The 25,834-nt window shown below is 48.6% G+C and overlaps 1 protein-coding gene across 1 annotated transcript in view; it reads left to right on the plus strand.

Annotated features, from left to right (window-relative positions):
- Positions 1 to 242: 242 nt before the first annotated feature.
- Positions 243 to 25,834, plus strand: part of CFI (complement factor I) — a 31,065-nt gene continuing 5,473 nt past the window's right edge. The window contains exons 1-9 of the mRNA XM_056116862.1: positions 243 to 340; positions 8,097 to 8,132; positions 9,743 to 10,007; positions 12,115 to 12,268; positions 14,836 to 14,999; positions 16,391 to 16,504; positions 17,387 to 17,497; positions 23,009 to 23,032; positions 24,302 to 24,334. Of these exons, the coding sequence (XP_055972837.1) occupies positions 260 to 340; positions 8,097 to 8,132; positions 9,743 to 10,007; positions 12,115 to 12,268; positions 14,836 to 14,999; positions 16,391 to 16,504; positions 17,387 to 17,497; positions 23,009 to 23,032; positions 24,302 to 24,334 (982 nt within the window). The 5' untranslated portion in view covers positions 243 to 259. The remainder of the gene's footprint in view (positions 341 to 8,096; positions 8,133 to 9,742; positions 10,008 to 12,114; positions 12,269 to 14,835; positions 15,000 to 16,390; positions 16,505 to 17,386; positions 17,498 to 23,008; positions 23,033 to 24,301; positions 24,335 to 25,834) is intronic.

The following is a 25,834-nucleotide window of genomic DNA, read 5'->3' on the forward strand; positions in this document are numbered from 1 at the left end:
TTCCTTGAAAATGACATGGAGACCTCGTTTTGTAAGCAGATGAGGAAATCGGTCTTCCCGGAGGAAGCATAGCCCCAATTGGTCATTGGGAAGGACTTGCTGGTTTCAGTTACGGTAAACTCTGGAGTGGAGCCACTTTCTCTATGAGTTCAAAAGTGCAAGGCTCCATGGAAACCCTTGCTCTTTTTAAATATTTTCTCAGGAGTTAAAAATTAAATTCCAGAAGACTCTCTGGAGAGGGAGAGAGTCCTCGTCAGAGATGCAGGTCCCAGATGTCGCCAGCATGAGGCTGCTGCCCGTCGTTCTGCTGCTGCTCTGCTCCTGCACCAGATTCTGCAGGGTGAGTAATGCGGTCTTTGTCAGATTATTTCCAGTAGAGAGTTTCAAATATTTTAAAATATAGAAAACTTATTGGTTCCATTGTAACCAGCTGTGCAATGTGTAAGGGAGAAGCAAAGGTTCTAAGTGACTACCGTGATGAACAAACTTTTAGAAAACAGCTTTTCTGCATTGAAATGGAGCACTTTCACTCATGAGTCTATAATTTACAATAAATATATGAAATCAAAGGCTTTACCAAGCTCTTTGTTTTTTCCCGTTTTCTATTTTTTTTAATTTTTATTAGTGAAACACCATGAAGTACATTTGTAGACTTACAAATTTTTGTGCTTGGGTTTCAATTATACAATGATCAAATACCCATTTCTCCACCAGTGCCCATTTCCCACCACCACGGATCCCAGTATCCCTCCCACCCCCCATCCTCCCCCCACTCTGCCTCTGTGACAGGGCATTCCCTTTTGTTCTCTCTCTCCTTTTGGGCGTTGTGGTTTGCAAAAGAGGCATTGAGTGGCAATCATGTTTGATCTATAGTCTACGTTCAGCATGCTTCTCCCATCCTGGGAGGATCCTCCAAACACCCTTTATTTGGTGCTCCCTTCTCTATCTGAGTTTCCTTTTCCCCTAGCATGTGTGGCTGGCCTCCAGGCCATAGAGCAAACCTCCTGAATAATCTCAGCTATTCTTGGGTGTTAGTCTACTATTTTGTTACTTTATGTTCCCCAGATAAATGCAATCTTTCTATGTCTATCCCTCTCTTTATGACTCATTTCGATTAACATGATACTTTCCATGTAGTACCACTTGTATGTAAATTTCATGACTTCATTTTTTCTAACAGCTACATAGTACTCTGTTGTGTAAATGTACCAAAGTTTCTTTAACCAGTCATCTGTTCTCGGGCACTCAGGTTTTTCCCAGATTCTGGCTATTGTAAAGAGTGCATCAATGAACAAATAATGCAGGTGTCACTTCGACTATTCTTTTTTACCTCTCTGGGATATATTCCCAGGAGTGGTATTGCTGGGTTAAATGGGAGCTCAATTTCTAATTTTTGAGAATCGTCCATACTGTTTTCCAAAAGGGCTGAACTAGTCAGCATTCCCACCAGCAGTGAAGGAGGTTCGCTTTCTCGCCACATCCACGCCAGCACCGATTGCTTTTGTTCTTGTGGATGTGGGCCAGTCTCTGTGGTGTGAAATGATATCTCATTGTCGTTTTGATCTGCATCTCCCTGATGATTAATAATGTAGAGTATTTTCTCATGTGCCTTTTAGCCATTCGGATTTCTTCTTTGAGAAAGTTTCTGTGCATCGCTCCATTTTTTGATGGGGTTGGACATTTTCTTCTTGTGGAGTTCAACCAGTGTTTTGTATATCCTTGATATCAACCCCTTGTCGGATGTGTATTTGGCAAATATCCTTTCCCATTCTGTAGACTGTCTTTGTATTTTGGTCACTGTTTCTTTTGAGGTGCAGAAGCTTCTTAGTTTAAGATAGTCCCATTTGTCTATCTCTGTTTTCACTTGCTTGACCAGTGGCGTGACATCTTTGAAGATACCGTTAGTTTCAATATCATGGAAGGCTTTGCCAACTTTGTCTTCAATGAACCTTATGGATTCCGGTCTGATGTTGAGGTCTTTAATCCATTTTGATCTTACTTTTGTACATGGCATTAAGCAGAGATCTGAGCCCACTTTTTGGCATGTAGCCGTCCAGTTTTGCCAGCACAATTTGTTAAAGAGGCTTTCCTTGCTCCACTTCACTTTTCTTGCCCCCTTATCTAAGATTAGAAGATCATGTGCTTGAGGGGAGATGTCAGTATATTCAACCCTGTTCCATTGGTCTACAGCTCTGCCTTTGTTCCAGTACTTTGCTGTTTTAACTATTACTGCTTTGTAGTAGAGTTTGAAGTTAGGGATGTTGATTCCTCCCATTTTCTTTTTCCTAAGGGTTGCTTTAGCTATTCATGGGGGCTTATTGTTCCATATAAGTTTCAGGAGTGTTTGCTCCATTTCTTTGAAGTATGTCATGGGTATTGTAATAGGGATCGCATTGAATTTGTACAGTGCTTTGGGAAGTATTGCCATTTTGACAATGTTAATTCTCCCCATCCATGAACAGGGGATATTTTTCCATTTCCTCACATCCTCTTTTATTTCCTGAAGTAGTATTTTGTAGTTTTCTTTGCACAGGTCCTTTACTTCCTTAGTTAAGCTGATTCCTAATATATATATATATATATATATATATATATATATATATATATATATGAAGTTCTTTGATAAGGTACTGTATTGGGCAAATGGTAAGAACCATCTCTTCCTTCAAAAGCTTTTTGATAGAGTCCTAGAAAGATGTACAGAAATGATAGAGTAAGCAGGTGCCATATTTGGAAGCCTTCCTCATGATCTTGGGAGAAGGCAACTGGGATAGAGAAGGGATCACTAAGTCAATGATGTTTGGAGGAATCTTTTAGGATGGAAGATGTGTGCTAAAAGTAGATAAAGGACCAAATGTGATAGCCTCTCAGTATCTATATTGCAAACCATAATGCCCAAAAGTAGAGAGAGAGTATGGGGGAAATTGTCTGCCATAGAGGCGGGGGGAGGGCAGGGATTGGGGGGGAATACTGGGGACATTGATGGTGGAGAATGTGCACTGGTGGAGGGATGGGTGTCTGATCATTGTATGATTGTAACTCAAACATGAAAGCTTGTAACTGTATCTCACAGCAATTCAGTTAAAAAAGAGTGGGCATATGTTAGAACAATGGATGTCTGCATGGAATGGTCTGATTACCAGTACTGTAAATCAATGTGTTGGGGTCAGGAGTTCCCTAGCCCTGGGAGGCACGGAGAGACCAGACAGACAATGTTCCTGCAGGAATTCAAGCAGGGTTTTATTCAGACGAGCATGCTGGGGCTCCGCAACGTACCCAAGAACGGGCAGAGGCTGGGAGCCTCAAACTCAGAAACAGGTCATCTTTTATACAGTTTGAGAACAAAGACCACATATTTTGCACATATTTCGCCAATACATGTTTTGCTGGGTTCCTTGCGGTTTTTCTTGGAGTATCTCGACCCAAACATCTTGACCCGGTCACATAGTTTCAGTTTCCAGAATGGTCAGAACACTCTATCTATCTTTAAATAGTTATGTCTAGCCCACACCTTACACATCTACTGGGTTCAATCCAATTTTGTAACCGCAAGGCTGCTGAACTGTTTACAGAAAGCAATTTTGCAAGTTAATTCAAGCAAGCAAGGATTTTAACTCCTTCCTAGCCTTCCTAGCTCCTTTAATTCCCCATTTCTTCTTGTGCATATCTCTAATCCTAGAGATATTCTCAGGTGGCACTTTCTTCCTCTGGGGTAAAGTCTGATACTGCTGTCTCAGCACTAGCAATTGGATAGAATTCATTCGTTCCTTAACAAACGTAACTAATTTATTGAGGATACAGGGTCCCAAGGTAAACAGAGTTAGGAGTATCAAGAGTGATGAAAGCATTTGCTAAAAAGAAAAAGAAATGACAATGAGGATATAAAAATCAAATAACATTGAGAACATAAGTTGACAAAGAGTCTTGCAAAATTGCATATTAGATTGCCAGGAATGGCTTCAATATCACATGCCAAAAACCTTTAATGACAGGAAATAATTTCTTTATGCCAGAAAACCAGGAAGTTTATCAACCAAGTGGTATTTTAATAGATTTCTAATTTTGGGCTGAATCCATCAGAGGAGAGAAAGTGTTGTGAGCCTTCCCAGCCTGAGAAAAGCAGCAAGTGTCCTGGTAGGAAGGTGGTAGAGCCTTGGGCCCCTGCTAATGAATAAATCTACCTGATTCAGAGGGAGACAGGAGGTATAGCCTGCCCTTTGGAAGACCATCATCTGAGGTGTGAAATACTTCCAATTCTTATTGATAGGCATCTACTTTTGTGATCTAACCAATCCAGGAATACCCTAAAAAGCTATTATGTCTTCGGGGATATGGTGCCGCCAGCAACTCAATCTGTACTTGTGAGGCGAGTGCATCAGCAGCCTGACAGCACCTTCAGACTTCCAGATACCCCAAAATTGCTGCTGTGCCTTTGGCCAGACCCCAAAAACTTGGGGGCAAAGTTTACCAAGAAAGTACACGGCCAAAAGTTAGGTATTTGGGAGACACACCCACAAACCACCTCTGGCTCAGCTATATAATTGGTGGCAAGGCCTCTCTGGTTCCTGATTGAATTTCTTAACAGCCATGATCCCAGAGACTAATCTCAGAACCCAGCAGCTTTTGGCAGAGATGCGCCCGGTCCCCTCAATAGGTTACCAGCGTCGGACCACCCCAGGGGGGAAAGGGTGTTGTCCCTCTGCCTGCTCCCCCTTGGTGGTTCAGTGGCCGCCATCTTCCAGAGGCCATTGAACAGTCAGGCTTCGGCCTGCAGTGACGAGACATGTGGGGGCCTCACAGGATGGGGGTGGAGCCAGCCTTTTTCTCCCTGCCCCAACGAGACCCCGAGTCGCTGCCCATGAACGGCCTCTCTGGCTCCTGATCAAGCTGCTTAACGGCCATGATCCAAGAGACTCAGAAACAAATCTCAGAACCCGGCGGCTTTTGGCAGAAAGGCGTCGGGTCCCTGCAGTAGGTTACCAGCGCCGGGCCACCCCAGGTGGGAATAGGTTTTGTGTCTTGGCCTGTTCCCCCTGGTGGCTCAGTGGCTGCCATCCTCCAGAGGCCACTGGGCAGTCAGGTTTGGGCCCGCAGTGACGAGTCATGCAGGGCCTCATGGGATGGGGGTGGAACCAGCCCTTTCCTCCCCACCCCATTGAAACCCCAAGTCGCCGCCCACAAACGGCCTCTCTGGCTCCTGATCAAGCTGCTTAATGGCCATGATCCCAGAGACTCAGAAAGAAATCATGAAACCCAGCAGTTTTTGGCAGAAATGCATCCAGACCCTGCAGTAGATTACTGTAGCCGGCCACCTCAGGGGGGTAAAGGGTGCTGTCCCTTCGCCTGCTCCTTCTTTGCAGCTTGGTGGCCGCCATCCTCCAGAGGCCATTGGACAGTCAGTTTTGGGTCCGCAGTGATGAGACACTTGGGGCCTCATGGGATGGGGGTGGAGCTGGCCCTTTCCTCCCTGCCCCAATGAGATCCCGAGTCACCGCCCACAAACGATCTCTCTGGCTCCTGATCAAGCTGCTTAACAGCCATGATCCAAGAGACTCAGGAACAAATCTCAGCACCCAGCAGGTTTTGGCAGAAATCCCTTCAGATTTAATTGTTAAAATTTCAGAGTTCCAAGATCGCACAGCCACTTCTGTGACCGCATGACATCATTTGTTATTCATAACCAGCAATAGAAAACAAATTGTCTCCTGTTGGCTTTTTGGTAGATCTGAGTGTTGGGGTAAAATCCCAAATAGTAGTAATGGGTCTGGTGCAGAAATATTGAATGTAATCAAAGTAGAGAGAGAGAGTAATGTGGAAATCATCTGCCCCAGAGGGGGAGCGTGCGGGATGGGGGTATACTGAGGTTTTTGGTGTTGGAAAATGGGCACTGGTGAAGGGATGGGTGTTTCATCATTGTTTAACTGAGACTTAAACCCAAAAGCTTTGTAACTGCTCTCACAGTGATTCAATAAATAAATTTATAAAAAAGAAAAAAATGTAAAGTGGAATTCATGCCCAATTCAATCAGCCTAATCAATGGCTGAATAAATAACAATACTCCTACATTAAATAAAAAAATAAATAAAATAAACAGCTATTATGTCTTAATGCAGCTTCTAGGAATAAGTGTTTCAAGAAAATTCCAAGATCAGAGTTACATTAAGTTTCTTGAAATTTACCTGAGATGCAATGTTTATAATAAGGAGCAAAGAAAAAGTAAATAAATGTTCATGGATAAGAAACATTAAAAATTTTAAGTCACAAATGGACTATTGTAAATCACATTTTTATAATTTAAAATTTTGGGAATTTGAATGAGAGGAATGTTACCTCTCATTAAAGGTCCTTGCTCCATGGTGGCTATCCCATCACTGCAGTTTCACCTGAATTGTTTGGGAAGACTCCTCATCTCACAAAAATGGGCTCTTAAATCATTGCCTTCTCCAGGCTGGAGTGATAGCACAGTGGGGAGGGCACTTACCTTGTGCACGGCCAACCTGGGTTCCATCCCCGGCATCCCATGTGGTCCCCTGAGCACTGCTAGGAGTAATTTCTGAGTGCAGAGCAAGGAGTAACCTCTGAGCATCACAGGGTGTGACCCAAAAAAGTCCCCCCCCCCAAAAAATTGCATTCTATATTGAATTTTAAAAGTCCTTGTTAAAACCTCTTTGTTGTTGTTGTTGTTGTTGAAAAATATATATGTGTCTGGAGCCAGAGAGATAATACCAGGGTTAAGGCACATGTCTTACGTCCTCAGATCATAGAGCATCCTTGGGCATGGCCCTAGAGATCCCTCGAGTACCGGGTACCACTGGGCTGACCCAGGGAATCCCTCTCTCCACAGGTCTGAGGATGACCCCTCAGACTGAACTAAGGACCTAAGGGGCCCCACAAAAGTATATGAAACTATATGTAAACATACACATAAACATACACATTTAGCTGCTTATACAGATGGTGATGTAAAACTTCTTTCTGGATATTTACAGAGAGCTCTTAGAATCTGAGCAGTGGGATTACTGATTATATTTATTTTCCCTTTTTTATATAGGTTTTTGAGTCATACCTGATGATGCTCAGGGCTTACTCCTGGTTCTGTGCTCAGGAATTACTCCTGGCAAATTTTGGGAACCATATGGATGCTTGGGATCGAACCCAGGTCGGCCACATGCAAATGCAACGCAAGTGCCTTCACCTCTGTACTATCGCTACAGTCACCTTACTTTTTTATATATTCATGAATTTTTATAACTTTATTAATTCAGAAATTCTTTTTTATTATTTATTTTTATTTAAAAATATCAAGTGAGGGGCAGGAGCAATAGCACAGTGGGTAGGGCGTTTGCCTTGCATGCAGCTGACCCAGGTTCGATTCCCAGCATCCCATATGGTCCCCTGAGCACCGCCAGGGGTGATTCCTGAGCTCAGAGCCAGGAGTAACCCCTGTGCATCGTCGGGTGTGACCCAAAAAGCAAAAAAAATTGAAAAATTAAAAATAAATAAAAAATATCAAGTGAGGGGCGAGAGATATAGTACAAGGTTAAGACACTTGAATTGAAAATAGCCCATCCAGGTTCAATCCTTGGCTACCAAATATGGTTACCTAAACCCTGACAGGAGTGATTCCTGAGCACTGAGCCAGGAATGTGCCAGAAAGCACATGAGAAAAAGCCAGGTGTGTCCCCAAAAACAACAAAACCAAAGCAAGTGAATGTGCATTATTTATTAGTTAAAAATCAACCACAAAGCTGATAATAAATAATAGGGAGTGGACCCCCAAAATAAAGTGAAAATAGTAGCTCTCACTTATAGAAGGAAAAGAGCTCCTTTCTTATGCAAGTCAGTAAACTTCAGTGACACTGATGTTGGCCTAATTCCTTTTTTGAAAAAGCATCTTGAGCCAGGGAGATGTACTGATAACTTGTCAACATGGGGTCAGTCGATCTTGGCTGTTCTCACCCGAGAGGGTATTCCCTGGGCCTGGTCATGTTCTCACTGCTACAATAAAGAAGAAATCCAAGCACACAACAAAAACAATAGAAAGAAAAAGTGGTGGATTTGCTTTCTCATCATTTATCATTCTTTTCTCTTTATAGCCTCACTATAGAAAAGAAAATGAGAAGAAATCAGAGGTAATGCTTCTTAGCTGTATCCTGGGGCTGAACACAATATGGCTTGTTGCTTGTTTGTTTTTTAAGGGTCAGTGGTTGCCTAAAATGCCTTCACTCTAGTCCCACCTCCACTAAAAGGTTCAACTCACGCCAGATAACTGCCACCGCTTTACAAATACCAAGGAATGAACTTAAAATAAAAAGAAAGGGGGGGATCCTTGTTAGTAGAAGTCGTTATTGAGTTGAGTCATATTCTGTAGATAATGAGGCGGCAGTAGCACTGTAGCACTGTCCTGCTGTTGTTCATCGATTTGCTCGAGTGGGCACCAGTAACATCTCCATTGTGAGACTTGTTACTGTTTTTGGCATATCACATATGCCAAGGGGAGCTTGCCAGGCTCTGCCATGCAGGCGGGATACTCTCCGTAGCTTACTGGGCTCTCTGAGAGGGTCGGAGGAATCGAACCGGGGTTGGCCATGTGCAAGGCAAACGCCCTACCTGCTGTGCTATTGCTCCAGCCCAATCACACATATAAGTGCAAAAAAATCTTTAATAACTTGTAGCAAATTGTGAGTTTCACAACAGAAAAGCATGGAGGTGCAGGGGACTTGAGCATTTGGTGGCTGAGAACGGTTCCCCTGGCCAGCCCAGGGTGGTGGATGGATGAAGGACCAGGGGAGTGGAGAAGCAGGGGAACAGAGCCTCAGGATGGTTGGTAGACAGTTTATCTCTCTCTCCTCCCCAGCGTAGTCTGATCTCTCCCTTACAGCACAATCGTAGCAACAGTTTGGTTGTAGTCCCAGTCATTAGAGTTCCATCACCCTGGTCTCCTCATAGACCTCAAAGTCCTCTCCTAGTCATTTTCTTTCTACCCTCAAGGTGACAGTAGCTGGTAATAAATGCTGGGCAGCTGCTCCTGGCACCTGTGAAGGTGTTTATCTGTAGGTCAGAAACACACTGATTAAACAAACAAATGCACATACATCAATTTTTCAAAACTCCTATGACCAGTGGTGTCAACCTCGTGTGTACCCACAGAACAGTGTCCGTTTATGGACTGACCATTGGAACCACCCTCCTAGGGGCCGGAGAGAGTGTGCAGTGGGCTGGAATGCGGGCTTTGTGTGCAGGAACCCTAGATTGGGTCCCTGGCACCACCAGGAGTGAGAGCCTTGAGCTCCACTACACGTGGTGCCAAGATAAAAGAAAACACAGAGAACCCCGCCCTAAACTTATGGCTCTCGAGGTCTGGGTTTCTGGGAAGTGTCTCTTGGGTGCCAGCTTGTGCCCATCAGTCCTCACTAGATTATGCAGCAGAAAGAACCAGTCACATGGGCTGGAGGTATAGTACAGTGGGCATTTGTCTTGCATGCGGTTCAATCCCTGGTACCCCCTATGCTTCCTTCTGTCCCACTAGGAGTAATCCTTGAGCACAGAGCCAGAAAAAAGCCCTGCACTTGTGCCGAGTCCGACCAGCCTCAGGAGTGCAAAGCCTGTAGCTAAAAGCCCACAGACCGCATCTGCATGGGGGCCCTGGTATCGCCAGGCTTGTTTCTCCCCTTCCCTCCCTAGCCTCAGAGGAACGGTGCTTCTAGCCTGCGACTAAGTCCCTCTGCCTTCTGTATCCCAGCTCCCTCCAGCCTCCGACCTGTTGGACACGAAGTGCTTAGCAGAGCGACACACGCATCGCTCCTGTGACAAGGTCTTCTGCCAGCCCTGGCAGAAGTGCATCGGCGGAACCTGCCTCTGCAAACTGCCCTACCAGTGCCCGAAGAACGGCACCAGGGTGTGTGCCACCAACGGGAAGAGCTTCTTGACTTACTGTCAGCTGAAGAGCTTCCAGTGTCTTCAGCCAGACTCCAAGTTCCTCAACAGCGGCGAGTGCACCGGCCAGGGTAGGAAACGTTTCTTCTCCTCCAATGCAAAGGCAGCCGCAGTCCCCCTGTGCATCCTCCGGGGCAGGAAATGCAGCCACTCGCTTTTCTCCAGCCCAGAGTGTCCCAGAGACGGTACTCATGCCCCGCTAGCCACAGGGAGCACTGGGCAGCTGGAGACCCCAGGCGCCCTGGTCAGTCTTGCTGCTCAGCGCTTTACACTGCCCTCACCCATAACTTCTCCCCGCCCACAGTCGTCCTCCCTCACGTCCCAATCCCTTCAGAACCTAGTGGAAAGTGGGGTGTCTTTGATATATATACATATATATGACACTATATCACTGTCGTCCCCTTGTTCATCAATTTGCTTGAGTGAGCACCAGTAACATCTCCATTCATCCCAGCCCTGAGATTTTAGCAGTCTCTCCCAACTCACTTTTCCCAACGCTGCCGTATTGGAGGCTCTTTCAGGGTCGGGGGAATGACACTCGTTATAGTTACTGTTTTTGGCATATCAAATATGCCACAGGTAGCTTGCCAGACTCTGCATATATATATATATATATATATCACTGTATCACTATCCTCCCATTGTTCATCGATTTGCTCGAGCGGGCCCAGTAACGTCTCCATTGGAGACTTTGTTGTTACTGTGTTTGGCATATCGAATACATCACGGGTAGCTTGTCAGGCTTTGCCATGCAGGCGAGATACTCTTGGTAGCTTGCCGGGCTCTCTGAGAGGGGCAGAGGAATCAAACTTGGGTCAGCCATGTTGGCTGCGTGCAAGGCAAACGCCCTACCCGCTGTGCTATCGCTCCAACCTGTATATATATATATATATATATATATATATATATGTATATATATATATATATGGATCACCATTCCTATAAATTTGGGGCCCCTGTCCCTTTTGCCCTGATGCAGAGGTGCCCCCGCCATGGCTGAACAAGAATGTACCCCCAGTTCTCAGCCCACTCTGCTGTAAGCCCCACCAGGTTCCTAAAGGGGAGAGGACCCAGGTAGATGGGTTAGTGCAGTGGTTAAGGTGAAGGAGCGATGAGAAACAAAAAGAAACAAAAGTCAAGTGGGCTGAAGAGACAGTCCAGCACGGAGGGCGCTTGCCTGGCCTGTGGCCGACCTGGGCTCCATCCCCAGCACCCCATACAGTCCCCTGAGCCCGGCGACTACAGATCCCTGAGCGTAGGAGCTGCGAGTAAGCCCCGAGCACTGATGGGGGTGGCCCCCAAATCAAAAGCAGAACAGAACAGGAGGACTCTGTGGCTTGTGGCTGGGGAGAGAGCTCGAAGGGGTGGGCACGGAGAAGCCCAAGCTCCGGCCTGTCTCAGTTAGTGGATCAATACCAACTGGCTCCCAGACCCAGTGTCCTTCGAACCATGCCCCACTCCCACCCAGGAAGCCTGTTTGAAAAACAATAAAATTACAGAGTGTCACTGAAAGTTCGATTCACGAGTTGCCTCACCTCGTTTATTGGCAGGTTATGTGAATTCCGAGCCCGCTTTCCACATCTGTAAAATGGGACTAAAGGGCTGGAGATAGTTGGGCCTTGCCACAGCCTGGCCTAGCCTTGCAACAAATATTGAGCCCTGCCAAGAGTGACCCCTGAGCACAGAGCCCTGAGTAAGCCCAGAGCTCTGGTAGGTGTGGCCCAGAGACTGCTCCTCCACACCCCATAAAATAGAGTTACTTCCCTGGGCCTGAAAGAGCTCAGTGGGTTCTGCCAGGAGCAGCGTCTGAGCGCCCAATGGGTGAGGCCTCCCCCCAAAACTGAACAGTTTTTTTAAATTTATTTATTTATTTGCTCTTTGGGTCACTCCCGGAGATGCTCAGAGGTTATTCCTGGCTCTGCACTCAGGAATTACTCCTGGCAGTGCTTGGGGGACCATATGGGATGCTGGGGGTTGAACGCTGGTTGGTGGGTGCAAGGCAAAATCCCTACCCACTGTACTATCGCTTCGGCCCACGAACAGTTTTTCTTACCTCAAATCTTCATGACCTCAAAAGCAATGAGGGAGAATGTTGTTGTACTGTTTTTGAGAGCTTCGAATCAACAGGGGGAAGATGTGACTATGTAATTGTCGCTCAGTCCCAGCTTTTTATTCTAGAGAAGTTTGATGTCTCTCTGCACCATGAAGGGCCGGATTCAGTGGGCCTTCTCAGGGTCAAGCTCACGGTCCTGGAGGAGAGCATGTATGTCTGCAAGGACGGCTGGGGCATGACTCAGGCCAACGTGGCCTGCCTGGACCTGGGGAACCCGCTGTGAGTACTCCCCCAGGGTCACTCCTTCTGGGCTGCTGGTTCCTCCTCTGTAGCCTGAGAATGTACCTGCCTGGCTGCCTGGCCGCCTAGCCAAGCAGAGCTGCTGGGTGCTTGTCCTCTGCCAAGCCAGAGTTCCCCTACACTCGCTGTCTAGCGCACCTATCTGCTCACGCCCACTCCCCCCAGCTCTACGGGCTCCTTTCTTCATCGTTCTTGCAGAGGTTTGTGTGTCTGCGCTGTGGCTTTGATTTTATTTATTTATTTAATTATTTATTTATTTGGACTGGAGCAATAGCACAGCGGGTGGGGCATTTGCCTTGCATGCAGCCAACCAGGGTTCAATTCCTCCATCCCTCTCGGAAAGCCCAGCAAGCTACCGAGAGTATCCCGCCCCACGGCAGAGCCTGGCTTGTTCCCCATGACGTATTCGATATGCCAAACACAGTAACAACAAGTCTCACAATGGAGACATTACTGGTGCCCACTCAAGCAAACTGATGAACAACGGGACAACAGTACTACAGTGCTATTTATTTATTTGCTGTTTGGGTCACACTCGGCAATGCTCAGGGGTTCCTCCTGGCTCTGTACTCAGGAATCACTCCTGGTGATGATCAGGGGACCCTATGGGATGATGGGAATCGAACCCGGGGTGGCTGCACTGTCTGCACTGTCCTCCCGTTGTTCATCGATTTTGCTCGAGCGGGCACCAGTAACGTCTTACAACAAATTGTGAGACTTGTTACTGTGTTTGGCATGTCGAATACATCACGGGGAGCTTGCCAGGCTTTGCCGTGCGGGGCAGAGAAATTGAACTCGGGTCAGCCGCGTGCAAGGCAAACGCCATACCTGCTGTGCTATTGCTCCAGCCCCTTTTATTTCATTTTTTATAATTTTATTTGCTCGAGCGGGCCCAGTAACGTCTCCATTGGAGACTTTGTTGTTACTGTGTTTGGCATATCGAATACTCTCGGTAGCTTGCCGGGCTCTCCGAGAGGGGCAGAGGAATCGAACTCGGGTCGGCCATGTTGGCCGCTTGTAAGGCGAATGCCCTACCGCTGTGCTATCGCTCCAGCATCACCCACTCCAAGTCGCCAAGACTGTGGCCATCCCAGAAAGGGGCATCAGGAGACTGCCTCCCCGTGCCAGCTTCTGGTCGGTTGGCACTGCCCACACACCTCTCCTTCACTCTGGATTCACCTCTGCGAGCACTTCACGAAGGAGGGTTTCTGCGCATCTCTGTGCCACTGGGTTTTTCTGGTTCTCAGCAACCACCTCTCAGCAGCCACCTCTGATTCACTCCCGGGTGGACTCCCTGTCCTGACTTGGCCATATCTTGCAGGAGCTCCAGAGCAGGCCTCCCTCCCTAGTCACAGACTCACCCCACGGCTTCTTGCTTTGTTTTGTTTGGGGCCACAACTGGCACTGCTCAGGGGCTGCCCCAGCTCTGCACTTGGCAGTTGCTTCTGGCAGTGCTCAGAATCCAACCAAAGTCTGTGTTTGCTTAGCCCATTGAGCTGTCTCTCAGGCCCCTACTGATTTGTTTGGATTTTCAGTTATCCGGTGCCTCTTTCCCAGCTTTTCACTGCCTCCCATTTATTTCTAAAGAGAAGCAAGAAGCCACCTAAGGTTCTGGGGTAGTAGTATGTGATGGGGTCTTATCTTAGGGCGCTGGGCCACTGGTGACACCTCTGACCTACACAGATGCTAAACCAATGGAGAACGCCAAGCAACGGTCTACAGAGCCCAATCTACCTTCATTTTTTCAACACTTACTGAAGGTGTAGAGTTGTGTGAAAGCAAAAGTGACCCGCCAGAAAGAAACCTGCCAAATCCCGGGCAATGTTGGGACCCACCAGGCCAACCGTGCTGCCTGGGGCAGGCAAGGAGGCCCTAATGTCACCCACTACCTTGGCGGGATGATGAGAAACCAAGAATAATAATACATCTCAGGTTGGAAGGAAATAGCAGTGAGAGGGACGTACACCTTCCCAGGAAGAGACGGTCCAGGAGAAACACAACCTTGGCTTTGCTTGCCATGGCGTGAGCTTCGGAAGTCCATCAGCAGTGCTTGTGTTTATTTCTTTTTCTTTTTCTTTTTTTGGCTATTTTGGTCACACCAGTGATGGTTAGAACTTACTCTGCACTCAGGAATTACTCTTGGCAGAGCCTGGGTGGGGTCGCATATGGAATGTCAGGGATAGAACCCTGGTCATCCACATGCAAGGCAAGCACCCTCCCCGCTGTGCTATTGCTCCAGTCCTGTGTCTAGTTAGTCTTAGGAAACTCAGTGAAATCATTCTGTTCCCTTTTACAGGTGGATATTTTGAGGCTCGGGAATATTTTCCTAAACTCACTTGTAGAAAGAGGGGAAATTCCCAAGGGAAGTCTCCTCCCTCCTGCCTGCAGCGAGGCAGCAAATGCAGGCCCTACCCTCTTCCTCCTCATGTCGACTGGTTCTGTTGGCAGCAGTGTTCCCTACCCTCTTCCTCCCTGTGACGCCTGGTTCCGTTGGCAGTGGTGCTCCCTAACCCCTTCCTCCACGTGTCGCCCGGTTCTGTTGGCAGTGGTGCTCTCGACACACCAGATGTTGCACGCCCTGACATCAACATCGATGAGTGTCTGCATGTGTCCTGCCGAGGCACGGAGACCAGCCTGACCGAATGCACCTTCACCCGAAGGGCCGGCGTCCAGGAGCTCGCCGGAGTGGTGTGCTACAACGACAGTGAAGGTTGGTGGAGGGGCTGCCCGGCACTTCCTCTTCTTCTGGTTGGCTCACTTCCACAGGAAACTCCAGGGGTCTTCTTCCCCCAGCTCACTTCTGTCCAGCTTCCTACGTGAAGAGCAAAGGTTTTCCCCCTTTACTTGAGCGTCTGGGTCAAGGGTCACAGAGGGCTGAGGAGATGGTGAGTGTGTAGAGCATGTGCCTCGCATGGGCTCCTTGGTCCTGCGGGACCCCTTCCCAACAAACTGCCGTGCTAGGCCTAGCCGGCACCAGGTCTCTGATTCTGGACTCCCGAGCACCACCAGGAATGACCCTGAGCACCGGGCCAGGTGCAGCACCCCAGCACTATTAGTTGTGGCCCCAAAACCAAAAAAAAGGGGAAAAAATAACCCACAAGTTAATGGCACACACATTAAGCCAAGCAACTAAAAAAATCTCAGTATCTCCCATGAGAGGTTGAGTGTGGGCACTTTAGCTGCAATTGTTTCAGTGACCACCTCAGTATGCTGAGCAGGAAAGACTTTGGCTGTGTGTGTGTGTGCGTGTGTGTGTGTGTGTGTGTGTGTGTGAGAGAGAGAGAGAGAGAGAGAGAGAGAGAGAGAGAGAGAGAAGGAGAGAGACAGACAGGCAGACAGACAGACACAGACACAGACAAAGACGGAGAGAGACCTCTCTGGTACTTAAAAACCAAAGTTCAACTAAACTTGGAAATGTGATGGAGAGCCGGCCAGGCTGAGCGTCTGCTCTGCATGCGGGGTCCCAGGTTCTACCCCCAGCATCACGTGACCCCCCAGCACCCCTGGATTTGACCCCTGAGGACAGAGCTGGGAGAAGCCCCTAAGCCTAATAATAATAACAAAATGTAAATGACACAGCTCAAGTCAGGCCTGGCCCATGCAGGGACCCCTGTGGCAGCAGGATAGTTGTGGGTGACACCAGCATGTGTTGGGGGGAGGCTCTGCTCTCGGTGGTTCTCACCCTCAGAGTCCATCCTGGCCTTCAGAGAGCACGGGAATGCCTGGGGGGCTGGAGGAGGGGCGGGCCTTGCTCAGCACCCTGGAGTGTCCCCAGCTCCCCTTGCAGCATGGGGGTCTCCAGTGTGCCTCAGCGGAGTGTGTGACCCCCACAAGCAAGACACGCAACCTGGCCTCACCCAGAGCCTGGGAGCCCCCCTCCCCACCGGGCAGGGACGGGACTGGGCAGCTGGGGCGTTCGTTTTCTCTCCTCACTGGCGATCCAGGCCCAAGGCAGCCAGTGCTGGTTTGGGGGACTGAGCTGGACTGGCCACAAGGGGCCCAGGTTTCTCTGCTGTCCTCCCTGGCCCCTCCCTTTATCTTGTCTGTGGCCCCTGAAAGGTGACAGGAGTGATGGTCACACACGGGGCCCCTGTTTTGCAGCTCCCCCGGCAGAGAAGGCCTTCCAGTGTGTGAACGGGAAGCGCATCCCACGAGGGAAGGCCTGTGACGGCGTGAACGACTGTGGTGACCAGAGCGACGAGCTGTGCTGCACAAGTGGGTCGAAGTCCGTGGGGCCCCTCCTTGGGCATCCTCCGGGGGGGGGCAGGGGGTAGTTGCTACAGATCCACACCCACTGGGAAAGGCCATTGAGCAACCAAGCACTGATGGGGAGACCCATCCACCATCCCAGGCAAAAGACATGCAGATGGGGGCTAGAGAGATAGTTCAGTGGGTAGGGCACTGGCCTCATACATGACTGACCCAGGTTCAGTCCCCGGCATCCCAGTGGTCCCCGAGCACAGAGTGATGCCTGAGTGCAGAGCCCAAGGTAAGCCCTGAGCACTGTCGGGTTACCCCAAAACCAGGAATTAATAATTAACAAAGTAGGGGCTGGGGCCAGGCTGCTCAGCAAGAGTGTATCTGTCACATAGCAATGCAGAACACACAAACCAGGAAAGGGGAACCAACCTGGCAGCTGAACTGAAGACTTTTATTATTTTTTTAAAAAATCTCTTTCAACGAAAAAAAAGAAAAACAAGGGGCTGGAGCGATAGCACAGCGGGGAGGGTTTTTGCCTTGCACACGACCGACCCGAGTTCAATTCCCAGCATCCCATATGGTTCCCCGAGCACCGCCAGGAGTAATTCCTGAGCATTGCCAGGTGTGACCCAAAAAGCAAAAAAAAAAAAAAACAATCTTCCCCTTGGGGCTGGAGAGATGGTCTGGGGGGAGGCTCCAGGCTCTCGCCTAGCTCCAGGTCCAGCCAAACAGATGGATCCCACACCACCTCTTGTCCCCGAGCCCACACCAGGAATGGTTCCCAAGCAGAGGGCCAGGAGGAGGTCCCGAGCACCCGGGGTATGACTCTGCCCCCAGAAAAGGAAGAAGTGTAATAATAATCATATAAAAATGCCTGCTCTGTAATTGCCCACGCAGGGTGCCAGGGAGCTAGCTTCCACTGCAGTTCGGGTGTCTGTATCCCACAGCAGTACCGGTGCAATGGTGAGCGGGACTGCATCACCGGGGACGACGAGGCCAACTGTGGAGGTAACGCCCAGTCCGGGGGCTGAGGAGGGGCACCTTCTATGGGGGCAGGACTCAGGGGGTGATGCAACCCGGCAAGGGCCTGGCAGGAGAGTGTCTGCAGCTGGACGGGAGGGACTGTGGGCGCCCATCTCTCCTTTTCACCATCCAATTAGGAGTTCATAAACTGCCAGTCATTATCAAATGCTGCTGTTTCAGAACATTTTCATTAGAAAAGTTCCCACGGACAAAGGCAGATTGCTAGAATGAACCCATCTGTGTGTAGCTCCCGGCTCCAATGGTCACCCATCCTTTGTTTTGATTTTTTGCTTATTTTATAGTAAACCTGAGCTGTTACCTCTTGTCACTTACCCACATCTCTAAAACGATAAAACCACTTGGTGCATAAAAATAAGGCTGGGGCTAGAGTGATGACTCAAAGCGGGGAGCATGTTCTCTGCCTGGGGGAGCCCCAGATCTGGTCCCTGGAACCTCACAATCCCTGATCACAGAACAAGGAGTAACCCCTGAGCACCGCCCATTGGTGGGGTCCCAACGCGGAAAAGCTAAAATAAAAACTGCTTTCTTAGAAGTATACCTGGAGGTAATATCCATGGCGAGGGAAAATAGGGGCTAGGAGGACTGGTCAATGGTTGGATCTGACCACAAGTATGTGTGTCGGGAAGCATCTTTTTAGCGTCTTTCCATCAGGAGCCCAAAGAATCTAGCAATGTGGTTAGTTAAATTTTTTAGTCATTATTTGGCTTTTTTTGGGGGGTCACACCCGGCGATGCACAGGGGTTACTCCTGGCTCTGCACTCAGGGGACCATATGGGATGCTGGGAATCGAACCCAGGTTGGCTGCATGCAAGGCAAACACCCTACCTGCTGTGCTATTGCTCCAGCCCCAATTTTTTAGTCATTATTACATTTTTTTAGTTTCTTTTTTTTTATTTTTAAGGGTCATGCACCGATTTTTCCCCCAGTTTTTTTTTTTCCTTAGGAACATGGGTATTTGCCCATAAGGTATTCCTGATTCTGGATCCACAGGGATGGATTAGGTGCAGAGTTCAATGTATCAGGCAAGAATCTTCGGTGGGTGGTTCTGCCCACGAACACCTGGCCTGCTTGTCTCTTGGGTAGAGGCTGACCCTGTGTCAGCTCCCTCTCTTCTTCACCACACCTCTCCCCAGCTTCCCACCTCACTGGTTGTAAACAGCCATTGCTATTGCTATCTGGACACAGTCTGGAAGCCAGGGCTGTGAAATGCTGATTTCTAATTCAATACTTTATTCTGCATCGAGAATAAAAATCAGACAAGAGGCTAATTTTTTTTAACTATGTCACCCTGGGCTGGAGCGATAGCACAGCGGTAGGGCGTTTGCCTTGCACACAGCCAACATGGCCGACCCAAGTTCGATTCCTCCGCCCCTCTCGGAGAGCCCGGCAAGCTACCGAGAGTATTCGATATGCCAGACACAGTAACAACAAAGTCTCCAATGGAGACGTTACTGGGCCCGCTCGAGCAAATCGATGATCAACGGGAGGGCCTTTACTTACTTACTTTATGACACCCTTTATGTAAAAATCCTTTTTCATTTTTAAAAAATGTCATTGTTTTGGGGCAGCCTCTAATCACCTTTTCAGGTGTTCCCAGTCAGGTATATATGTGGGCAGGATACTCTCGGTAGTCTGCTGGGTTCTCTGAGAGTGAACACTAGACAATAAGAGGTTTTCTGGGTGCTTGGTATTATAGTCTCTGTATCTTTGCCGTTGATGGGGTTACACGGCAGTTGGTGGCTGCAACTGCCTAGCTACTGGAAGATGGGGGATCTGCGTGGAGGAGGCCCAGTCCTGATCCAAGCAGGCTTGGAGATCTCAGCCCCGGGTCCCGCACACCTGGGATCCTCTTCCGGTTCCTTCATGCGTGAGGCTTTTCTGAGCGTGTGGAGAGTGGTCTCAGCATGGCTGTGGCTGAGTCCCGGAGGTCTTTGTCTGCCGGGGCTCTGCTTGTGGCGGAGAGGAAAACCCAACCCTGAACATTTATACTGTACATAATAGTAAATGTGATATATAAACATGTACTGGGGTGTTTTATGCATCTTTGTTTCTAACAATACAACTCTTTTGGGTGCAGGTCAAGTTGTTAATACTCATGGGTCACTTCTACTGTGCTCAGGGAAGCATATGCAGTGCTGGGTTTGGACTGGGTTACATGCCAGACAAGCACTAAGCACCCTGGTGCTGTCTCTCCAGTCCCATAGCAGTAAAACATTGAAAATAAAATGGAAACATTTATACTTGAGTATAATGCAGCTACCCCCAATATATGTGAATTTGATCCATTTGTATGGACAAGAAAGATGTCTCAAGCATGTTTGTCACTCGCAGAAATCATACCCTACAAACAGATTCCACACATGTTCTTACAAACCATGAAACTACATATAGCGTCTGTAGAGTTAGATATATTGATCATGGCAAAGAAAGGAATATTAACTATTAGTTAATAGTTAATTATCAGTTAATACTAATTGGAAAAGGTAGGAGTTTTGACAAGAGAGGGTATATGCTCACATAAACAAAGAGAATAGAGTGCTATTGTATTTAAAGTAGCTTAACAAGTAGAATCAAATATTACCTAAGAGAGGAGAGGCGCTGCCTGGTTTCATTGCAGTATTTGAAGATGAGGCTTGGAGTAAACTTTGGACTAAACTCTTCATACTTCTGAGTGAGGCACTGATTAAGCTTGGGGATGGTTGTGCTTGGAGGTCGGCTCTCGGGAAGTGTTCAAAAGGGTTGGTTAGGTGACTTGGGTGTGTAATGGTGCTAAAGGAATAAGCAAAGAGGCTACTAGTGAAGAGTTTACCAAGGAATTAAGGATTTGTGGGGAGTGGAGGAAAAGGAGAAAGGGGTGAGGAGGAACTAGGTTTTACTGTGTGTCTAGAAAACCAGTCTCTTAAGTGTGGTGAAAGGGAGGCTTCAGATTGGAGGGTTTCTGTTTGCAGAGTCATCATGAGTCATAGGTCTCTTGAGTCATAGTGACGCAAGTCCTCTTGGCAGTCAAATAAATGCTGTCCGGGCTGTTCCTCTGGACTGGCTTTAGCCCAGCGGTTACTTCGGCAGAACACGAAGCTTTGCTTTGTAGCCATCCTTGATGGTTCGAGACCCGCGGGCGCTCTCCAGTCCTTTTGCCAATTTTGCTCCTTTTTTTTCTTTTTGGATCACACCTGGTGGTGCTCAGGGGTTACTCCTGGCTCTGCACTCAGGAATTACTCCTGGTGGTGCTCGGGGAACCATATGGGATGCTGGGAATTGAACCCGGGTCAGCTGCATGCAAGGCAAATGCCCCACCCGCTGTACCCATCCTTCTCGGAGAGCCCGGCAAGCTACCAAGAGTATCCCACCCACATGGCAGAGCCTGGCAAGCTACCCGTATTGTATTCGATATGCCAAAAACAGTAACAGTGATGGTCCTTATTCCCCTGACCTTGAAAGAGCCCCCATATGCCTTCGGACTACACTAGCACGTGACAGGGACAAATGGACACGTTACTGGCACCTGCTCGAGTAAATCGATGAACAACGGGGTGATAGTGATGTGATAGTGATGTCATTGTTTTATTATTCTATCAATGCTTTCACAGTATCAAAAGGCACTCTAGACTATTTTGGTTTTGGTTTTGGTTTTGGGTACAACACCTGGCTCTGCTCTCAGGAATCACTCCTGGCAGTACTGCAGGTGTTAAGCTCGAGATTCTGGATTCCCAATGCCGAAGTGGAAAGAGGCACAACCAAAATAATGCAAAAGCAATAGGAGTTTTATTCCAGTATACCGGGGTCAGCTATCTCACCCACAGAGTGGTCTCTTGATAGCCACTCCAACCTCCAAGTGCAAGCAGTTTGTATAGGGTTGTATTGCATAAGCAAGACATGCCTTATTGTTTCAGAAAAATCTGACTTACTTACCGAACAAAGGTGTTTTGGCAAGTGCCTAGGGTATGTGTTTGGCTAGTTGCACATTGTTTCATTCATTGAATGAAATTGTTTTAGTTCACCTAACTGAACCTGAGGCCTAGCTGATTTTGCTGGTTTCTGCCGCCTCTCATGGCGTCAGTTTTGCCCTTACAAGGGGACCCCAGGGGATGCAGGGGATCCAACCTAGGTTGGCTGCGTGCAAGGCAAGCGCTTTACCCACTGTACTAATGCCCCGACACTCCTTCATCTGTAACTGTCCACGCCGATGAACTTTCCTCCTCAACAATTCTGTTTCCCCTAATGTGTATAGTCGAAAGTTCGACCGAATTCTCGGCTTTACCTTATCAGCCTTCAAAGTAGCGGTTGGTGCTCTTTGCTTTTAGGTCTTCCTTGATCTCAAGTTCCCTGCGTGAAACTATGTATGAGGTCCCTGATTCTGGGACTCACAGAACTCCACATTCCTGTGGGCGCTTTCCGGAGGGAACGACTCAGTCAGTACATTCACGACTTAAGGGGACACTTGTGTTAGAGACAAGGGAGAAGCGGGGAGACCACTGCAGTGACACCCAGGGAAGAGGCAGCAGTTCCTAGCAGGCAGGGCCGCTGGGAGGAAGGGAAGTGCAGAGTCCAGTGGGTTTGGACGCCAGACCCCAGAGCAGGCGCTGCTGGGGTGGGAAGCAGTGAGAGACTAAGGGACGCACAGAGAGGACAGGGGAGCTATGGACAAGGCCGGGACCACAGGCAGCTGGCCATCACCTGTGCACCTTCTACCCTGATGTGGTCAGTTCCTCACTGTTAGCATGGGAGAAGGACAAGGAAGCGTAGATTTTTAACATCTTGCCAGTGTCAGTGGTGTAAATGTTCTCTTGCTATTGGCTCTTAACTTAAAAAGCACCCTCGGAAGACAGCTCAAAGGGAAGGAGTGGGTGGAGGTTGCTGGTCACGAACACTGGTGGGGGGTTTGGAACTGAGACAGTGAATGCCCGAAATGGTTAACAGCTTTGTGAATCACAGGCCTAAAAGCAAAGTCAGTGTAAGCTGGCCTATCGTGCTTCCTGCTTCTCTTTCTGTAATTATAACTCTGAGTAGTTACACTCTGAAATATTAATGGTGACTGTAGGGTCAGAGTGATAATACAGTGGGTAGGGCGTTTGCCTTGCATGTGGCTGACCTGGGTTCAATCCCCGGCATCCCATATGGTCCCCTGAGCACCACCAGGAGTAATTTCTGAGTGCAGAGCCAGGAGTAATCCCTGTGCATCACTGGGTGTGACCCCCCCACAAAAAAAAAAAAGAAAGAAAGAAATGGTGACTGTATATTTTTGCCCAAGAAAAATGATCTCTTGGGGTCATAGAGACCCCAGTGGGCAAGGAGCTTGCCTTGATGCAGCCGACCTGGGTTCCATGCTCCGTACCCCAGAGGATTCCCAAGTCTTGTGACTCCTGAGCTCAGGGCCAGGGGTAAGCCCTGAGCACTTCCAGGTATGACCCAATAAGAAAACAAAACAAAGAAAGGTCTTTCAGCTAACGTGAGTTTTTATGTTTTTATTGGTTTTAGGAGCTGAACGTCCTGTAACAAGTGGTAAGTCTGTCTTTCTGATAGAAATTCTATTATAGAATTGAGAACAAGAGAGGATATATTTAATCTACATAATGACATATAATATGGTAAGAGGACCATATATTGACACGATATGTATTTATCTCAAATAAAAATTACTCTTCACTGTAATAACTCTTTGTCCTATTTTACAGACCTTTTAGCTGTGACTCACAGTGGAAATTTCATTAACTACTTGGGTTAACACAGTAACACAGTAACAACAAGTCTCACAATGGAGACGTTACTGGGCCCGCTGGAGCAACTCTACGAACAACGAACAACGGGGGGACAGTGCTACAGTGCTTGGGCTGCAGCCCATTTGGAACCCCAGATGGGCCACCTTCACTCCCTGCCCCTGGGGTTAGACCTGCGTGTGGCACTAATGCAGCTGCCACATCAGCTCGGGCACAGCCACTGTTTTTCAGAGTCTGATGCGAGACCCTCCACTAGTGTCCCACAGTGGACCCTCCCCAGCCCCTTCCGTCAAGTCCCCTCCCCCTTCCAGGAGAGTCGCAGCCTCTCACCGTGCTGCTTCGCTTTCCGGAGTCAGATCCCCTAAAGCCCCCGCTCTAAGGGGCAACCTTTGGCTTCAAGTTTATCCGAGAATGACTCATTGCTCAGCCCGTGCTCCCACCAGTATGGCCTCCGGACTTCTCGCTTTGTCTCTGCTCAGCCTCACCCCCATCCGTCTGTCCGTTCTTGGTCTCCCCAACACCCCCAGCTCCTGGTCCTTCTTGTTACTTTTCTTCCCGTTTTCCTCCTTTAATTCCCTCCCCCTGCTCTTGATCCTGCCCTCCTGGCACCCAGCTCCAGAAACCAACTCTTAGCCTGCCTCCCTCCTACAAGAGGCCTGGAACCTTCCCATTGGTTGCTGGTGCTGGGACCCTCTGGCCTTACCTACACAGCGCCCCCAGCCTTGGAGTAGCTCTTCACCTGCCCCCTCCCCCTCTTCCCCCCCCCCCCCCGTGGTGCTCCCCTCCCCCCCAAATCCCATTCTCTGTGCCAGCACCATCTCCACGTGATTCATCTGAACTTGCCAATGGCTTAGTGATCTGAGGGCCATCAGGTCCTTGTGCTCTGGTGACTGTCTTGTCACGATCTTTGAAAGAAGGACATGTTTTTAAGATGGACAAGGATTGCCTTTGCTTACATGAGTTTAATGATTTCGTTTTTCCTTATATATATACACATGATTTTAAATATTGGAGGGGGAGAAAAATACTTTTTTTTCTCTTTTTTAATTAATAGAACCGAATTTATTGCCTCTGGATATGGATACCGGTAAGTTCATAGTATTCTTCAGGGCCCTGGGAAGTGGGAGTTGGCCTTTAATGGGGTGTCCATGTATATAATATCATGGATTGGAGCCGTTTGCTTTGACAGTGATTTAAGTAGAAGTAACATTTCTTTCCACATTGCTTTCTTCGGGGTCAGGGTTCTGAGCTCGGGGATCAGTCCTGATGGGGTCAGGGACCATAGGGGGTGCCAGGGATCCAACCTGATTCGGCCAAAGGTAAGGCGAGTGCCCTCCCACTGTCTCGTCTCTCCAGCCCCTCCACATCACCTTAAGAGGAAAGAAAGAGGTGCGATGCTTGAGGGCTGAGTAAGAAAGAGCTAATGGAGGGCTGGAGAGACAGTACTTAGGTGAGGCATGGGCCTCGCTGACCTGGACCTGACTGCCCACCCCTGATGAGCCCCCAAGCATTGCTGGGATGGCCCTGGCACTGCACCTTCAGGCCATGGATCAACCGAGGGCCCAGCATCCAAACTTGAGAATCCCCGTTACTTGAGAATCCCTGGAGGCGAAGAGCTGGAGCAATCGTGGGGAAAGCATCCGCCTTGCATGAGTTTGATGCCCAGCATTCCATATGGTCCCCCGAGCACTGCCAGGAGTGATTCCTGAGTGCAGTGCCAGGAGTAACCCCTGAGCACTGCCGGCTGTGTGTGACCCAAAAAGGAGAGAGAGAGAGAGAGAGAGAGAGAGAGAGAGAGAGAGAGAGAGAGAGAATCCCTGGAGGAGCCCCTGAGCCCCACCCCCTCACCACCTCTACCAAAAAAAAAAAAAAGAAAGAAAGAAAAGAAGAAGAAAAAGAAAAAGAAAAGAAAGCATGAGGGGTAGCTTGACAGGTAGACGAGGCACGAGGCCTGGGGCTGGGTCCCTGACTCAGAGCCCTGCCACGCCCCCCCCCCCCGAGAGTGTCTCATTTGTGGGCTCTCACACAGTGCTCAGGACCCTCGGGGGCTCCACTGGGAGCTGTGTGTGAGTGTCTGGGTGGGTGGGGAGCATGTAGGGTCAGAGACCCACCTTAGACCCTCCACGAAGGGCTTGCACTAGCCCTTTGCATTCTCACCACCCCAGAGGCTGATGTTGGAGGTTTGGTTTTAGGTTGGGGCCAACTCCCAGCAGTGCTCAGAGGCCACTCCAAGGTCTGATGTGTTTGGGGGGGGGGCGGTGGGGGTCACTCCCAGTGGTGCCTAGGAACCTGCCCCACTGCAGACTGGACCCAGCCCCCTGCATGCTCTCTCTCTCCCACCCCACGATGCTTTTTAAAAGTTGTCTTATTTTATTTTATTTTTCATTTTGCTCCAAAATGAAGTGAGAACAATCCCATTAGGTGATGATTTCTTTCACTGAATTATTTATTTATTTATTTATTTATTTTATCAGTTTTGTCAACTACAAAGCTACATTTCAGGCCAGAGAGATAGTATAGTGAAGTGGGCACTTAATTTGCAGGTGGCTGCCCCAGTTTGATCCCCAGAACCCCACAGGTCTCCCAG

Source organism: Sorex fumeus, unplaced genomic scaffold (genome assembly GCF_029834395.1).
Source record: "Sorex fumeus unplaced genomic scaffold, SorFum_2.1 ptg000033l, whole genome shotgun sequence".
Taxonomy (NCBI): domain Eukaryota; kingdom Metazoa; phylum Chordata; class Mammalia; order Eulipotyphla; family Soricidae; genus Sorex; species Sorex fumeus.